This window comes from Suricata suricatta, chromosome 8 (assembly GCF_006229205.1).
Source record: "Suricata suricatta isolate VVHF042 chromosome 8, meerkat_22Aug2017_6uvM2_HiC, whole genome shotgun sequence".
Taxonomy (NCBI): domain Eukaryota; kingdom Metazoa; phylum Chordata; class Mammalia; order Carnivora; family Herpestidae; genus Suricata; species Suricata suricatta.
Window position 1 is genome coordinate 124,870,119 of NC_043707.1, and position 13,022 is coordinate 124,883,140.

Consider the following 13,022-nt stretch of genomic DNA (forward strand, 5'->3'; position numbering starts at 1 on the left):
GGGGGGGGCAGCGAGAGAGAATTCCAACAAATTGAGATCAAGACCAGAGCTGAAATCAAGAAGACTGAGCCATCCAGGCGCCCCTGGGAAAATTATTCTTTTTAAACCACAGGATTCCAGAAAGCAGCTGGAGAAGGCATGGAAGGACTACGAAGCCAAAATGTAAGTGGCTGTGGTCAGGGTGGTTTGCCCAGGTGAGCAACGGACAGGGGAGGACCTCAGTGCTGCCAGGACATGTCACCCAAACACACAGGGCCTCTCACTCTAACATTTTGTTTTAATGTTTGTTTACTTTTGAGATAAAGAGACAGAGCGTGAGCCAGGGAGGGTCAGAGGGAGAAAGGGAGACACAGACTCTGAAGGAGGCTCCAGGCTCTGAGCTGTCAGCACAGAGCCTGACGTGGGGCTTGAACCCATGAACTGTGAGATCATGACCTGAGCCACAGGCGGACGCTTAACCGACTGAGCCACCCGGGCACCTGCCATCTTCCTCTCTAGAGGCATTTCCAGGAAGCCATCTATGCCCAGGCCTGACGGGTGTCAGGGGGCTGGACTGCAAGACCACCCAAGGGGAGCAGTTGTGAAGGGTCCTGGAGATGCAGCTTTCAGAGACCCATCTGCTTGGCGGTGCCAGAAATAGGCAGAGAGATGGAAAGGAGCCGCCATTTCCTATGTGCCTGTCAGTCCTCACGACCACCCAGCCCTGTGTGGGAGGGGTTCTCGTCCCCGTTGTCTGAGGAGGCACTGGAGGCTCAGACAGGTTAAGTCACCTGCCTGAGGCCACACCGCCGGGCAGAGGCAGAGCTGGGGTTCACACTCCTGGTCCTCTTTCTGCAACCCCAGGTGGCATTTATAAGCATTTAGTTGGACTTAGAGGAGGAAAGGCAGTCAGTGTCACACCCCGCCTCTGTGTGCACCTCAATACTCTGGACGTCTCACTAGCTACGGGGACAGAAGGGGCCGCTTCCCCCAGGGCAGAGACTCCTCGGGCTCTGTCTGTGGGGCTCTGCCAGGGCCCGGCCAGGCCCACCACACCACAGAGCACTGCTCACTGTTTGTAAAACGTTGTTTTCTCTTGCATTTTGCAAATGCAATATGTGTCCATTGTGAATCTCTTAGAAAATAAGGAGGAAAGAAGAACTTTAATTATCCTTAGGAGATGATTAGGGCCATGTGGGGAACTGCTAGTACTAATCTGTTATTTGAATATTTTTACCTAGTATGGGCAGACCCTCTAGTTTTATCGCTTAAAAAAGTGGGGGGAGGGGAAACCACCAAAACCAAGAGGAAAATTTTTGTTTTTAAAAAAAAAGCTTCTTTATTTTGAGAGAGACAGAGAGAGAATTGCAAGCAGGTGCCATGTTGTCAGCACAGAGCCAGACAAGGGCCTCAAACTCACAGACCATGAGCTCATGACCTGAGTGAAAGCAAGAGTTGGGTGCTCAACCGACTGAGCCACCCAGGCGCCCGGGAAAAGTGTTACTTTCCAAGACTAAAGTATTAACATCTTTCTAGTCATTTTCCTACATATAAAGAAATGTTTTTACAAAACTAAGAACATAATCATATTGAGTTTTCTTTTACTGAAATATACATTGTGACCGGGGCACCTGGGTGGCTCAGTCAGTTAAGCATTGGACTTCAGCTCAGGTCATGATCTGATGGCCTATGAGTTCAGGCCCCATATCAGGCTCTGCACCATTAATGCAGAGCCTGCTTGGGATACTCTCTCTCTTCCTCTCTCTCTGCCCCTCCCCTTCTCATGCTTTCTCTCTCAAAATAAATAAATAAATAAAACTTAAAAAACAACACATCATGACCATCTTTCCACATCCTTGCCTATTCATAGAGGTCCTCACTTAAATGGGCGCCCTGTGTGCCAACATACACGTGATCCCCAGTGTATTTCTCCCCCCCCCCTCTTTGGGGAAGCATCCTTGGAAGTAAATATTTGCTCCCGCCCAGAATTATCCTACTTCTGTAGGATCAAGTCTAAGGAGATCCTGGAGCTTGATGTCCCTCCAGTCCCAGGGCCATGGAGACCTCCCCTAGGAAGGCCTTGACTCCTGGCCCCAGCAGCGCCCACCCCCTCATGTAGACCCCTGTGGGCAGGGTGCCTGAGCTGGGGTGGGCGTGGCCATCTGCTCTCACTAGAGACCGGGGGAGGGACTTGGCCACGCAGGCAGTCTTTCACTTTGGGATTTGATGTGGGGCCCTCACATGCCCTGCATCTTCTTGAATTCCCTTAGCGAAGCCTTCAGCCTTGCAGGGCATCACCTACCAAATGGAAAGAATAAGCCCCATTCTGCTGACCATTCCAAGCAGCTCTGCTTTTACCAGATTTACATATACAGACATATTTTTTTAAGATTTTATTTCTAAGTAATCTCTACACCTCACAGGGGCTTGAACTCACAACCCTGAGATCAAGAGTTGCATCCTCCACCAACTAAGCCAGCCAGGCACCCCTGTACCAGATTTATGTATTGATCTTACTTGTAAGGTTTCGTTTAAAGAAAAGACTGTGAAATTGACAGGGAGAGGGGCTTGGTGAAGGTTGTTCAGTGAGTAATCAACGGGGCCCGGACTAGACCCCAGGGCTCCTTCTGCCATGTTTCATGGTCTCCTGGCTCCTCCCATGCATATTACATGGATTGAGCTACCTGTCCTGGCACAGGAGTCTGTGACACTCCTTTTTATGAGGACTGCAGGTATAGCTAGATATTGGCGAGCCACAAGATACTGTAATTTCTACCTCATTCTTACCCTACAGTCTGGGCAGCATCTGGAAGGCCCCAGAATAGCATCTGTCAGATACCACCAGGAGCCTCACTTCCTGGTTGTTCATAGAGGAGGAGGGCTCCCCTGTCCACCTGGAGCTGTGAAGTAAGGCATCCCCTGTGCAGGAGCCTAGTTTTTCTAGGGTGTTCCACGTACAAGTTTGTTTCCTCATCTGAGAACTGGAGCCTGTGACACCTTGCAGGATAGGTGTGGATGAAATAGGCACAGTGCATATGAAGGGCCTGGCGCTGTGGCTCCACATGTATTTTTCAGGTGTTTTCTGAGCCAGAACTGAGACCGAATAACAGCAAAGGGCTGAGAGGCAGGATCCCGGGCCTCTGCTCCTAGCATTTCCCCTGACCAGCTTGGGTTCTTGGACAGTCCCTTCCCTCCTCTGGGTCTCAGCTTCATCTTCTGTAAAACGATCTCTGACGTGACCTATCAGAAAAGACACCGCGGGGGTGGGTGAAATAGGCGATGGGGCTCAATGAGTGCACTTACTGTGATGAGCACAGAGTAGCGTATAGAATCGTCGAATCTCTATACTGTACACCTGAAACTCACAGAACACCATGTGCTAACTGTAGCGGAATAAAAATTTAAAAGGAAATGAAATAATTTTTAAAAAGAAAAAAAAAAAGAGACACTGCCTGTCACCAGCTAGGGGAGCCAGACAGGGAAGGAGGGATGGAGCAAATCTGAGACAAACAGTTTTGGTTCCCAGTGCCGTCCCCACGTCTCTAGCATCCGACAGACCTGGATTCAAATCCTAGCTCTAGCAGTTACCTGCTGAGTGCTTTGGACACGTGACTTGTCTCCACCTCAGACTCCTCAACTGTAAAAGGGGGTGATGATTCCTGCCTCCTGGGGTTATCGCTTTAGTATGTGAAGAGTCCAGCAGAGTGCCCAGCACAATATTAGTGCTTAAAAATAATAATTAGTAATAAAAGCAGCTGGTACTTACACTACTTAAGAGCTTCTTTTATCCTAGGTTCATGATAAGCCCTTTACATTTGTTATCCGACGTATTTATTCCCCTTGGCAGGGAAAGGGGCTGTTGTTAGCCCCAATTTGTAGGTAAGAAATACGGAAGAAAGCATCGCCCCACTTAGTGGATGCCACTGGTTCGTAAGCAAGAAGAGAGGTGGGTGGATATATATCGAAGACACATGGGGTGCTTGGGTGACTCGGTGGGTGAAGTGCCTGACTTCTGCTCAGGTCATAATCTCCTGATTCGTGAGCTCAAACCTCACATCAGGCTCTGTGCTGCCAGCTAGCTCAGAGCCTGGAGCCTGCTGCAGATTCTGTGTCTCCCTCTCTCTCTGACCCTCTCCTGCTCATACTCTATGTTTCTTCCTCTCAAAAATAAAATACTTAAAATTTAAAAAATAAATAATGAAGATACAAAGTGACAGTGTCATAAAAGTAGTGTCAGCATTGAGATGCTAGACAAAACGGGTAGTTTTGATTGGGTGGAGGGGAGGAGGGGGAAGAGGAGAGGGGGGAGAGGAGGAGGGGTGCAGGGGAGGAGGGGAGGAGGAAACATCACAGGAGAGATGATTCCAAGGCATCAGGTTGGTGAGCACACGGTTCCTTTTGATTCCTTTCTTCTCCCGCCATCTGCCTCACTGACCCCCTTACCCCACCGGGGGCACCTGCTCCCCGAAGTGCCCTTCTCCAGCTACCTTGGTCCTCTCAGTAACTAGCCTTTCACTGCTATTCACGCAATATTCATTTCATTCCTTCTGCTGCAAGTCCATTCAAAGGAAAGAAAATATTCCCAACATGGGAAATGTTCTAAAACTTTGGTGATCCTTTGAGGACAGGGAGGGAATAGGAGTTGCTCTTTTCTGGGCAGGGTGTGGCAGAATAAAAATCACTCCCCAGATCGTAGTTCAAGGTCATCTCAGACCTGGTAAGGTACATCTCTGTAGATTACCTTAGGCGAGGCTGAGGGACAGAGCTGTGGTGATTCACGGAGCCTCTACAGTACTTTACAGTGTGTCTCTATCCTGAGCTAACTAGCTTCTGTCCTTTAATCTCCACTTGAGCCTGTACAAAAGATATTAAATGAATAAGCAAGCTCCCCATGCTAAAAACAAACAGAACATTATCTAAAGGAATCACCAGTAGTTGTTACCATACTCATCAATACTATTAGCATCATCATAATCCTGCTATTTATTGAGGGCTTACCATATGGCAAGGACTGTACCATGCCTTCGACCATCTGAGAAAAGACAGTGTTTGTCTCATTTTTGAAATGGGGGACACTAAGGCTTAGACTTATGAAGGTTAAGTGAGGGAGCTGCCATTCAGATCTGGACTCCCACTTCTAGCCACTGTCCCATAGTGGGCTTCCTTTTTGTCCATGTACCCTGGAGCAGACGTCTTCCCATGTCAGTATGTATAGATCTTCCTCATCCTTTTTCACAGCTGCATAGTATTCCTACAGATGGCCAGAGTATAATGTATTTAACTATTTCCCACTGATAGCCATATAGCTTATCTTTCACCCTTACAAGTGAACAATAAGATAAGCAGTACATATGGGAGACCCCCGCCCCCGTCCCTCCTAGCTGCTCTGCCTGCTCTGTCTCCTGCCCTCCTTAGTAAGCTGCCAGGCTCACTGCGGGCACACTACAGGCCTAGCCATTGCCCCTCTCCACTGCTGATCTTCAGATCCCCCAAAATAGCATTTGCCATGACTCCCCGGCCCAGTTCACAGGGTCAGTCCTCACCCTGACTCCACCGTCCTGCCACAGATTCCCTCTCGGGGTATCATAAAGCTTTAGGGAAGTGAAAAATAACCACTCTTAACAATTAAAAAAAACCCCTACAGATCCGACTCTAGAGCAGTGGGGCTCACTCAGGGGCACCCTCAACCCCAGGAGACATTTCTGGCTGTCACAACTGGGAGGTGCTACTGGCATCAAGTGGACAGAGGTCCGGGGTGCTGTTAAATATCCTACGTCTACAGAACAGCCCCCACATCGAAGAATTATCTGGTCAAAACATCTGTAGTTCCACAGTTGGGGATTGACTCAGCAGGTCTCCAGGGACAGATTACGCATATCAACACTGTCCCAGGGGCCTGCTCTCAGTAAGGCCTGGAACTTTAAAGCCAGAATGGACCTGGGGACTCTGCCTAAGCCTTGCTCCCCTAGTTTACAGATAGGAAAACTGAGGCCTGGAGGGACCTGTGATAACAAAGCCACAGGGTCGTCTGTGTGCTGTCTTCTGCATACTCTGTCTCATCTGGGTACAGATAAGGATCTCCATTTCCCAGATGAGGAGACTGAGGCTTAGAGAGCGGTAGTGATACTTGGAATGTATCCCACAGCTGTCATCTTTGCTCAGGGCTGGCACCTACTTGGAAACAAAACCAATAAGCAAGATGTCTCCTTTACAGAGGATTTGTGGCTATGTGTGCCCAGCCCCAGATGTAGAAACACTGTCCTGGCTGAGAGTGGGTGGTCTCATGGGCGTGGCATTTCCAGGAAATCATTTACACACAGATCCACCCACCCACCCCCAAAGAGGGCAAACAGCCGACCCTTGAGATCTGCAGGGAGAAGGCCCAGGGTACTCTTAGCTGCAAGTTGTCTTTGCTCACAGAGAAAAAGACAAAGGTTTTCTCAGCTTTAAATGGGTAGCTTCATGGTTCAGAAGGCGGCAGGCACCGACCGATTCTCTAAACCACTGATGCTTCCAGCAAAATCATGCTGGTCACCCCCAACCCCACCTGGCCCTAATCTGAGCCCGCCGCCTTCCTGCATAAAAACCTTCCGCTCTTGGGGCGGCTGGGGGGCTCAGTCGGTTAAGCGTCCAACTTCAGCTCAGGTCATGATCTCATGGTTCGTGAGTTCAAGCCCCGCGTCAGGCTCTGTGCTAACAGCTCGGAGCCTGGAGCCTGCTTCAGATTCTGTGTCTCCCTCTCTCTCTGACCCTCCCCTGCTCACGCTCTCCCTCTCACTCTCTCTCTCTCAAAAATAAATAAAACATTAAAAAAAAAAAAAACAACCCTTCCACTCCTTCTCGTTGCTCTTGGCAGCAGTGATCTGAATTAGGCCCGGCATGATCGGGCCCCTCTCTGCCTCACCCAGAGCCACCTTCCTCTCCATCTCCATCCCTGAGCCCTGATGCCCCCTGTCTCCAGCCACCGCGTGGTCTGATGCTCCTAGCTTTCTCCAAGGCAGCATCTCAGACTTCACATCTCACCTCAAACAGCACTCTCTGAGCAGCCGGACGAGATCGGGTCCCCATTTCAGTCTTCACAGCTGTGATTTGATTCATGTCATTCTCCCCGACCTGGATCCTCCTTGTTCACCATTGTGCCCCAGCCCTGCCACATAGCTGGCACCCAGGAGGGCCTCCTCGCTCTCGTGTACCCATGGCAGAGAGGAGCATGTAGGCATGGTGGGGCGTGAAAAGGGCTATAGCGAGAGTTGTTCAGGCCTTTCTTTCCTTGGGGCCCAGGGCCAGGCTGGAGAAGGAGAGGGACCGGGCCAGAGTGACAGGAGGGAGCCCCGGGGAGGTGGCTCAGGACACACAGAGAGAACGACGCATCTTCCAGCTGCACATGTGTGAGGTAAAGGGCGCTGCAGGGGTGGGGGTGGGATGTGTCTTCCTGTCTTTGTCTCCTGAACCCCCCAGGGGCCCCGTCACAGGTCCTAGCCAGATGGCACTTGAGCTATCACCAAGGTTCAGTCATGGCCAAGATTAGCCCAGAGGGGGACGGCAGCCCCTTGCCCCCAGGATGCAGCTTCTGCTCACCTTGCACACTTAGCCCTGCTCTTTCCCCAGTATCTGCTGAGAGCCGGGGAGAGCCAGATGAAGCAGGGTCCTGATTTCCTGCAGAGCCTCATCAAGTTCTTCCACGCCCAGCACAAGTAGGTTTCTTCTCCCTTGTCCCCCCCCCCCCCCCCGGCCCTTGCCATTAACTCTTCGGACGACACAGAGCAAGGCCCGTCACCCGAATCTGGCAGGCCCTCCAGGACTCCGTCTGTGCCTTGTTGGTGATGCTTCCTAGGACTCTTCCTTCTGGGTGGCTCACCATGTATCAGGCAAATCACACCTTTGCTCTCACTCAATCCCCCAACAGCCCTGCGAGCAAGTTCTGTGATTAGCCCCATTTATCCTCAGAAGACTGAGGCTCAGATTTACTAATATCACGCAGCTGGGAAGCGGGATCTGGACCCAGACAACCTTGACTCCAGGGAGCCTGCTCCCTGTGGTCCTGGGAGCACTCTCTCCCACCCTTCCTGCCTCTCTCACTCTCCTCTGTCTTGCCCCGTTTGCCCTCACGCCTCTTAGCTTTTTCCAAGACGGCTGGAAGGCTGCTCAGAGCCTGTCCCCCTTCATCGAAAAGCTCGCGGCCTCTGTGCACACGGTAAGTCGGCCTCGCCCTTGGGCACATGGTCAAATCCTCTGTGTTTCCGGGAGAACCCGGGGGTGTGGAGGAGCTGGCCCCTGCCCGGAGAGCAAGGCCACTCCCCTGCTAGTCTTGCTCTGGGCTGTGCACCCAGCACGTCTGTGGGCTGACAGCGGGTCCTGCCGTCTGTCCCGCAGCTGCATCAAGCCCAGGAGGAGGAGCTACAGCAGCTGACCCAGCTCCGGGACTCCCTGCGAGGGACCCTGCAGCTTGAGAGCAGAGAGGTCAGCGCCCCAGTCGTCCCCAGATGAAAGCCTCTCCCCAGGCCCCGCCGTGGAGGGAGGGAGAGAAGGAAGAGCCCACATCAGGGGGCCCTTGAGAAGTCTCCCTGAGTGAGGCCCCTGCAGCGTGAGGCTCTTCCCAGACGCCCTAATGTCTCCTTTGCATGTCCGAGGAACAGGAGAATCTGAGCCGGAAGAACTCAGGAGCTGGATACAGCATCCATCAGCACCAAGGCAACAAGCAGTTTGGGACGGAGAAGGTGGGCTTTCTGTACAAGAAAAGTGATGGGTAAGTCACCCAGAGAGCTCTGGTAACCTGCCCAAAGCCACACGGCCAGGAAATGACAGTTGGGGGAGCCAACCAGTGGGCCTGGTCTCCTCATTCGTGTAGACGGTGAGGGTTCTAGGACCCTCCACTCCAGCAATGCAAAATCCTCAGAATCCTGAGCACGTGAACTTCTGCTGGAAGGTGTTGGTTGTTCTTAACTTGGAAGAGAGTCATCGTAGCGCTGGCCCTTCCTGAGTACTTACTGTGTTCTGCACTGCATCTGCGCCTTCGCCCGGAGCCTGTGAAATGCAAAGGCTCCGTGGGATGTGTTCATGTCTCTACTAACTAATCAGCTTTTGTCGGAGAAGAATAGCTTTGTTACACCCATCCCTATTCAGCTCTGAGAGAAGTATCAAGTAGCTTTGCACCGTGGGCTTGCTAATTTCAGTAGCTATCTTGCTTTATCCCTAACCATAATGCATCTGTGTGGTCAAGTGCCTGATGCTCCTCTCAGAATAGGAGCTCCCTAGGGTAGGGAGCGGTGTCTCCGCCATCAGACTAGAAGCTCTCAGAGGGCCAGGGTCACATGTGCCCCTTTAGAATAAGGATTCCCAGAGAATGGGAGCTGTGTTTCTCCCATCAGGCTGGGAGCTTCCTCAGGACAGGACTGTGTTCCCTCCATCAGAAGGGAGCCCTAGAAAGTGAGGGGTGTAGAAGTCAGGGGACAGAAGAGGTGAAGAGGTGTGATTGGAGGTCACACAAGTGGGGCTGGGGACCTGGTCCAGGACTCTGTTTTCTGATACAAGAGAATTGAATGTGAGCCTTGGCTCAGTATCTCTCTATCCCTCTGGGCTCTAGAATTCGAAGAGTCTGGCAGAAAAGGAAGTGTGGAGTCAAGTACGGCTGCCTGACCATCTCACACAGCACGGTGAGGCCTGGAGGGGAGGGGCTCTCAGGGCTCAATAGGTCTTCTCTTCACTGTTCTGAACAAGTCCTCCCTCCAGCACTGGCCCCCAAACCTGCACCCCGGTTGCTGGAGACCCCCTGTGGGAGGATGGATGGAATCCAAAGCTCCCAACCTAGTCTTGGCCCACACTCCACATCCATGAGGTGCTGGGAGAGAGGAGATATGGACTGGACCAGGACTATTATACCCATTTAACAGATTGGGATATAGAGGCCTAAGAGTTTGGGAGGCCCCGAGGGTAATATGTAAACCCTCTATCCCCCAATGCCCCCAGATAAACCGGCCCCCCGTGAAGCTGACCCTGCTGACGTGCCAAGTGAGGCCAAACCCTGAGGAGAAAAAGTGCTTTGACCTGGTGACCCGTGAGTAGTCCCTGTTTCCTCCCCAGCGACTGCCCAGTGCTTCTCCGAGAGACCCGTCAGCTCCCGGAGGCTTCAGTTAGGGGCCTGTGTCCAATCCCACATGTGTTTATCAAGTACCTGCGGCCATCAGACTCCTTAGGCCCTGGATGCTCTTGATAGAGGCTTTACCCTGCATCCCATTAAACATTAAAATGTACCCACACCCCACACTAAATACGATTATTTCTGTAAAGTATATTTGAATGGATTTGGGTAATTGGGCTTTCGAAATTATTATTTCTTTAAAATTTTCACTCTCCATCCTTTGGAGGCTTTGATGCCAGGCTTTCCATGGGGGTCAGTGCAGGCTGAGAAAGACCTAGATCTCATCCTGGGGAGCTCTCTCTGGCAGGGAGAGGTGCAGATACAGCACTGCCAAAGATTGGGGAGGGGAAGGGCTGCCATGCTGTGGGGATTCAGGAAAGGCTGTTTGGGGCAGAGAGCATTGGAGTGTAGCCTTGAAGAACGCAGAACACAGAGTTTGGGGGGAAGACATTTCAGGAGATGGGACTGGCAGGATGAAAGGCATGGGAGCAGGGCAGTGGCTCTGACCAGTCTGGCCAGAGTGTAGGGTTCACAGAGGAGAGCGATGGGAGAGGAGGCCTGGGAATGCCTCTTAAAGGTTTGGACCTGATTTCCTGGTAAGAGGGAGCCATGGGGGTCCTGGAGCAGGGGATGGCATGATTAGATGGGAACCTTGGACCCAACAATCTGGCAGCCAGTACAGGTTGGGCAGAGGGGGAGTTGGGGAGCAAGGAGACCAGACAGGAGGCTGAGGGCCCAAGTGGGGTGAAGGCAGTAGGTTCGCAGGATACCCTGCCTCTGAGCTGGGGGGGGGGGTCCTGTTCCCTGGAGCCTGGAACTGGGGTTTCACACACAGGCTTCTTGTTGGGAGGTGACTTCTGAGAAACGGCCGGCCCGTGTGGCCTGCAAGCCACCGTCATTAGCCTCCCCACCCCCAGCTCTGCAGAGCCTGGCTCCATGGGTTCAGAGCGCCCCCTGGGCCCAGGAGAGGTCCCCAGGGTTTCTGTGGGCCGGACACACCCCCTTCTCCCCACAGACAACAGGACATACCACTTCCAGGCAGAGGATGAACATGAGTGTGAGGCGTGAGTGACCCCCACAGCCAGCCTGGGGGTGGGGGTCAGGGGAGCCTTTGGGCACCCCACCCCACGGGTGTCACTCCCATGCCCCCCGCCGTGCTCTCCGCAGGTGGGTGTCAGTGCTACAAAACAGCAAGGATGAGGCCTTGAGCAGTGCCTTCCTCGGGGAGCCCAGCGGCGGCCCGGGGCCCTGGGGGGGCGCTGGGCTGGACGGGGAGCCCCAGGACCTCACGAAGCTGCTCATCGCGGAGGTGAAGAGCAGGCCCGGAAACAGCCAGTGCTGCGACTGCGGGGCTGCAGGTCGGCCAGGGGGACGGGGCGAGGAGGGAGGTGGCTGGGGAGGGGAGGGGCCCCCACTCGAGGCTCGAGCGGCTCCACCTTGCAGACCCCACGTGGCTCAGCACCAACCTGGGCGTCCTCACCTGCATCCAGTGCTCCGGCGTCCACCGCGAGCTGGGTGTGCGCTTCTCGCGCATGCAGTCCCTCACCTTGGACCTGCTGGGCCCTTCCGAGCTGCTGGTGAGAGCGGGGCGGGGCCAGAGGTGGCCTTGCGGGCGGGGCTTGATTGGGGGGCTGGACTCAACCTGAGATGGTGGGGCCTGGGGAGGTGGGGTCAGGGGAGGTGGGGTGGGATCCTGATGCACTGGGAAGGGGATGATGGGGCGGGGCTTCCGGAGGCTCGGTCCTCCAGGGGGCGCTGTCCTGAACACCACTCTGACCCGCACCGCTTTTCCTGTGACCCCAGCTGGCCTTGAACATCGGAAACACTCGCTTCAATGAGGTTATGGAGGCCCAGCTGCCCTCACACGGCGGCCCTAAACCCTCAGCTGAGAGTGATATGTAAGGGGATTATCAGGTCGTGGGCGGGGCGGGCGTCCTGGCTGGGGATTCCGCTTCCCCAGCTCCCGTAGTCCCAGGAGGATCTTGGATCAGAAGTCTGGGGAGAAGGGAGCCTCAGATCTGGAAGAATCTAGGACATAGTTCTGGGGGAAAGGAGGTCTGTATCTCCTGAGGGAGGGTCCCAGGGGTCAGCTGGGTGGAAACGCCCCTTGCTCTGAGATTGTGGTTGACTTCGGCAGGAGCTCGCGCCGGGACTATATTGTGGCCAAGTACGTGGAACACAGGTTTGCCCGCCGGTCCACACCCGAGCCTCAGAGACTCCGGACGGCCATTTGCAACCGGGACCTCCTGTCAGTACTGGAGGCCTTCGCTAACGGGCAGGACTTTGGACAGCTGCTGCCTGGGCCTGATGGGCAGGTGAGAACCAGCTCTGAGGGCCACTTATACCCCTCCCGCTCTCTCATCCTCCCCAGTCTTTCTCCAGGACCAGGTATCCCCCGACCCCCACCCCAGCCCCTGCCCCGCCTCTGACATCCGCTCAACTCCCGCCCGGCAGAGGGCAGACAGGTGAATGGGACAGAGGACTTCCGGCTAGCAGACCTGGGCCAGACTCTTGGCTCTGTGTTTTCATAGCTGTGTGACCTAAAACAGGTTACTTAACTTCTCGGAGTCTCATTTTCTCGTTTGTAAAATGAGTTGATGACAGCACCCACAGGGTAGAAGTGAGAATTAAGTAATGTATACAAAGAGGTTGGCATATAATATGTGTGCAGTGAATGTTAGTATCTTTCTTTTTCCTTGACCAGCCTCGGAAATGGGTGAGAGTGTATCAGATTAGATCAGGGAAAGCTGTTGCATTAGCGATTAAAGGGACAAACATCATGTGAGCTGGGTGCGGGTGGGTTGGAGGGGAAGAGTACCAGAGACATTCGAATGGATAAACTGATGGGAGTTGTGACTGTACATGCAGAATTGGATGTTGTGTCTTTGAGCGGTGGGTGGGGCTG

At 53.4% G+C, this 13,022-nt stretch overlaps 1 protein-coding gene across 1 annotated transcript in view; it reads left to right on the forward strand.

Annotated features, from left to right (window-relative positions):
- The window catches only part of ASAP3 (ArfGAP with SH3 domain, ankyrin repeat and PH domain 3), a 45,240-nt gene that overhangs the window by 28,762 nt on the left and 3,456 nt on the right, over positions 1-13,022 (forward strand). The window contains 13 exon segments of the mRNA XM_029945877.1: positions 74-162; positions 7,261-7,372; positions 7,588-7,673; positions 8,098-8,173; positions 8,353-8,439; positions 8,616-8,725; positions 9,563-9,632; positions 9,946-10,033; positions 11,133-11,181; positions 11,285-11,475; positions 11,561-11,694; positions 11,921-12,015; positions 12,255-12,432. Coding sequence (XP_029801737.1) covers positions 74-162; positions 7,261-7,372; positions 7,588-7,673; positions 8,098-8,173; positions 8,353-8,439; positions 8,616-8,725; positions 9,563-9,632; positions 9,946-10,033; positions 11,133-11,181; positions 11,285-11,475; positions 11,561-11,694; positions 11,921-12,015; positions 12,255-12,432 — 1,365 coding nt within the window.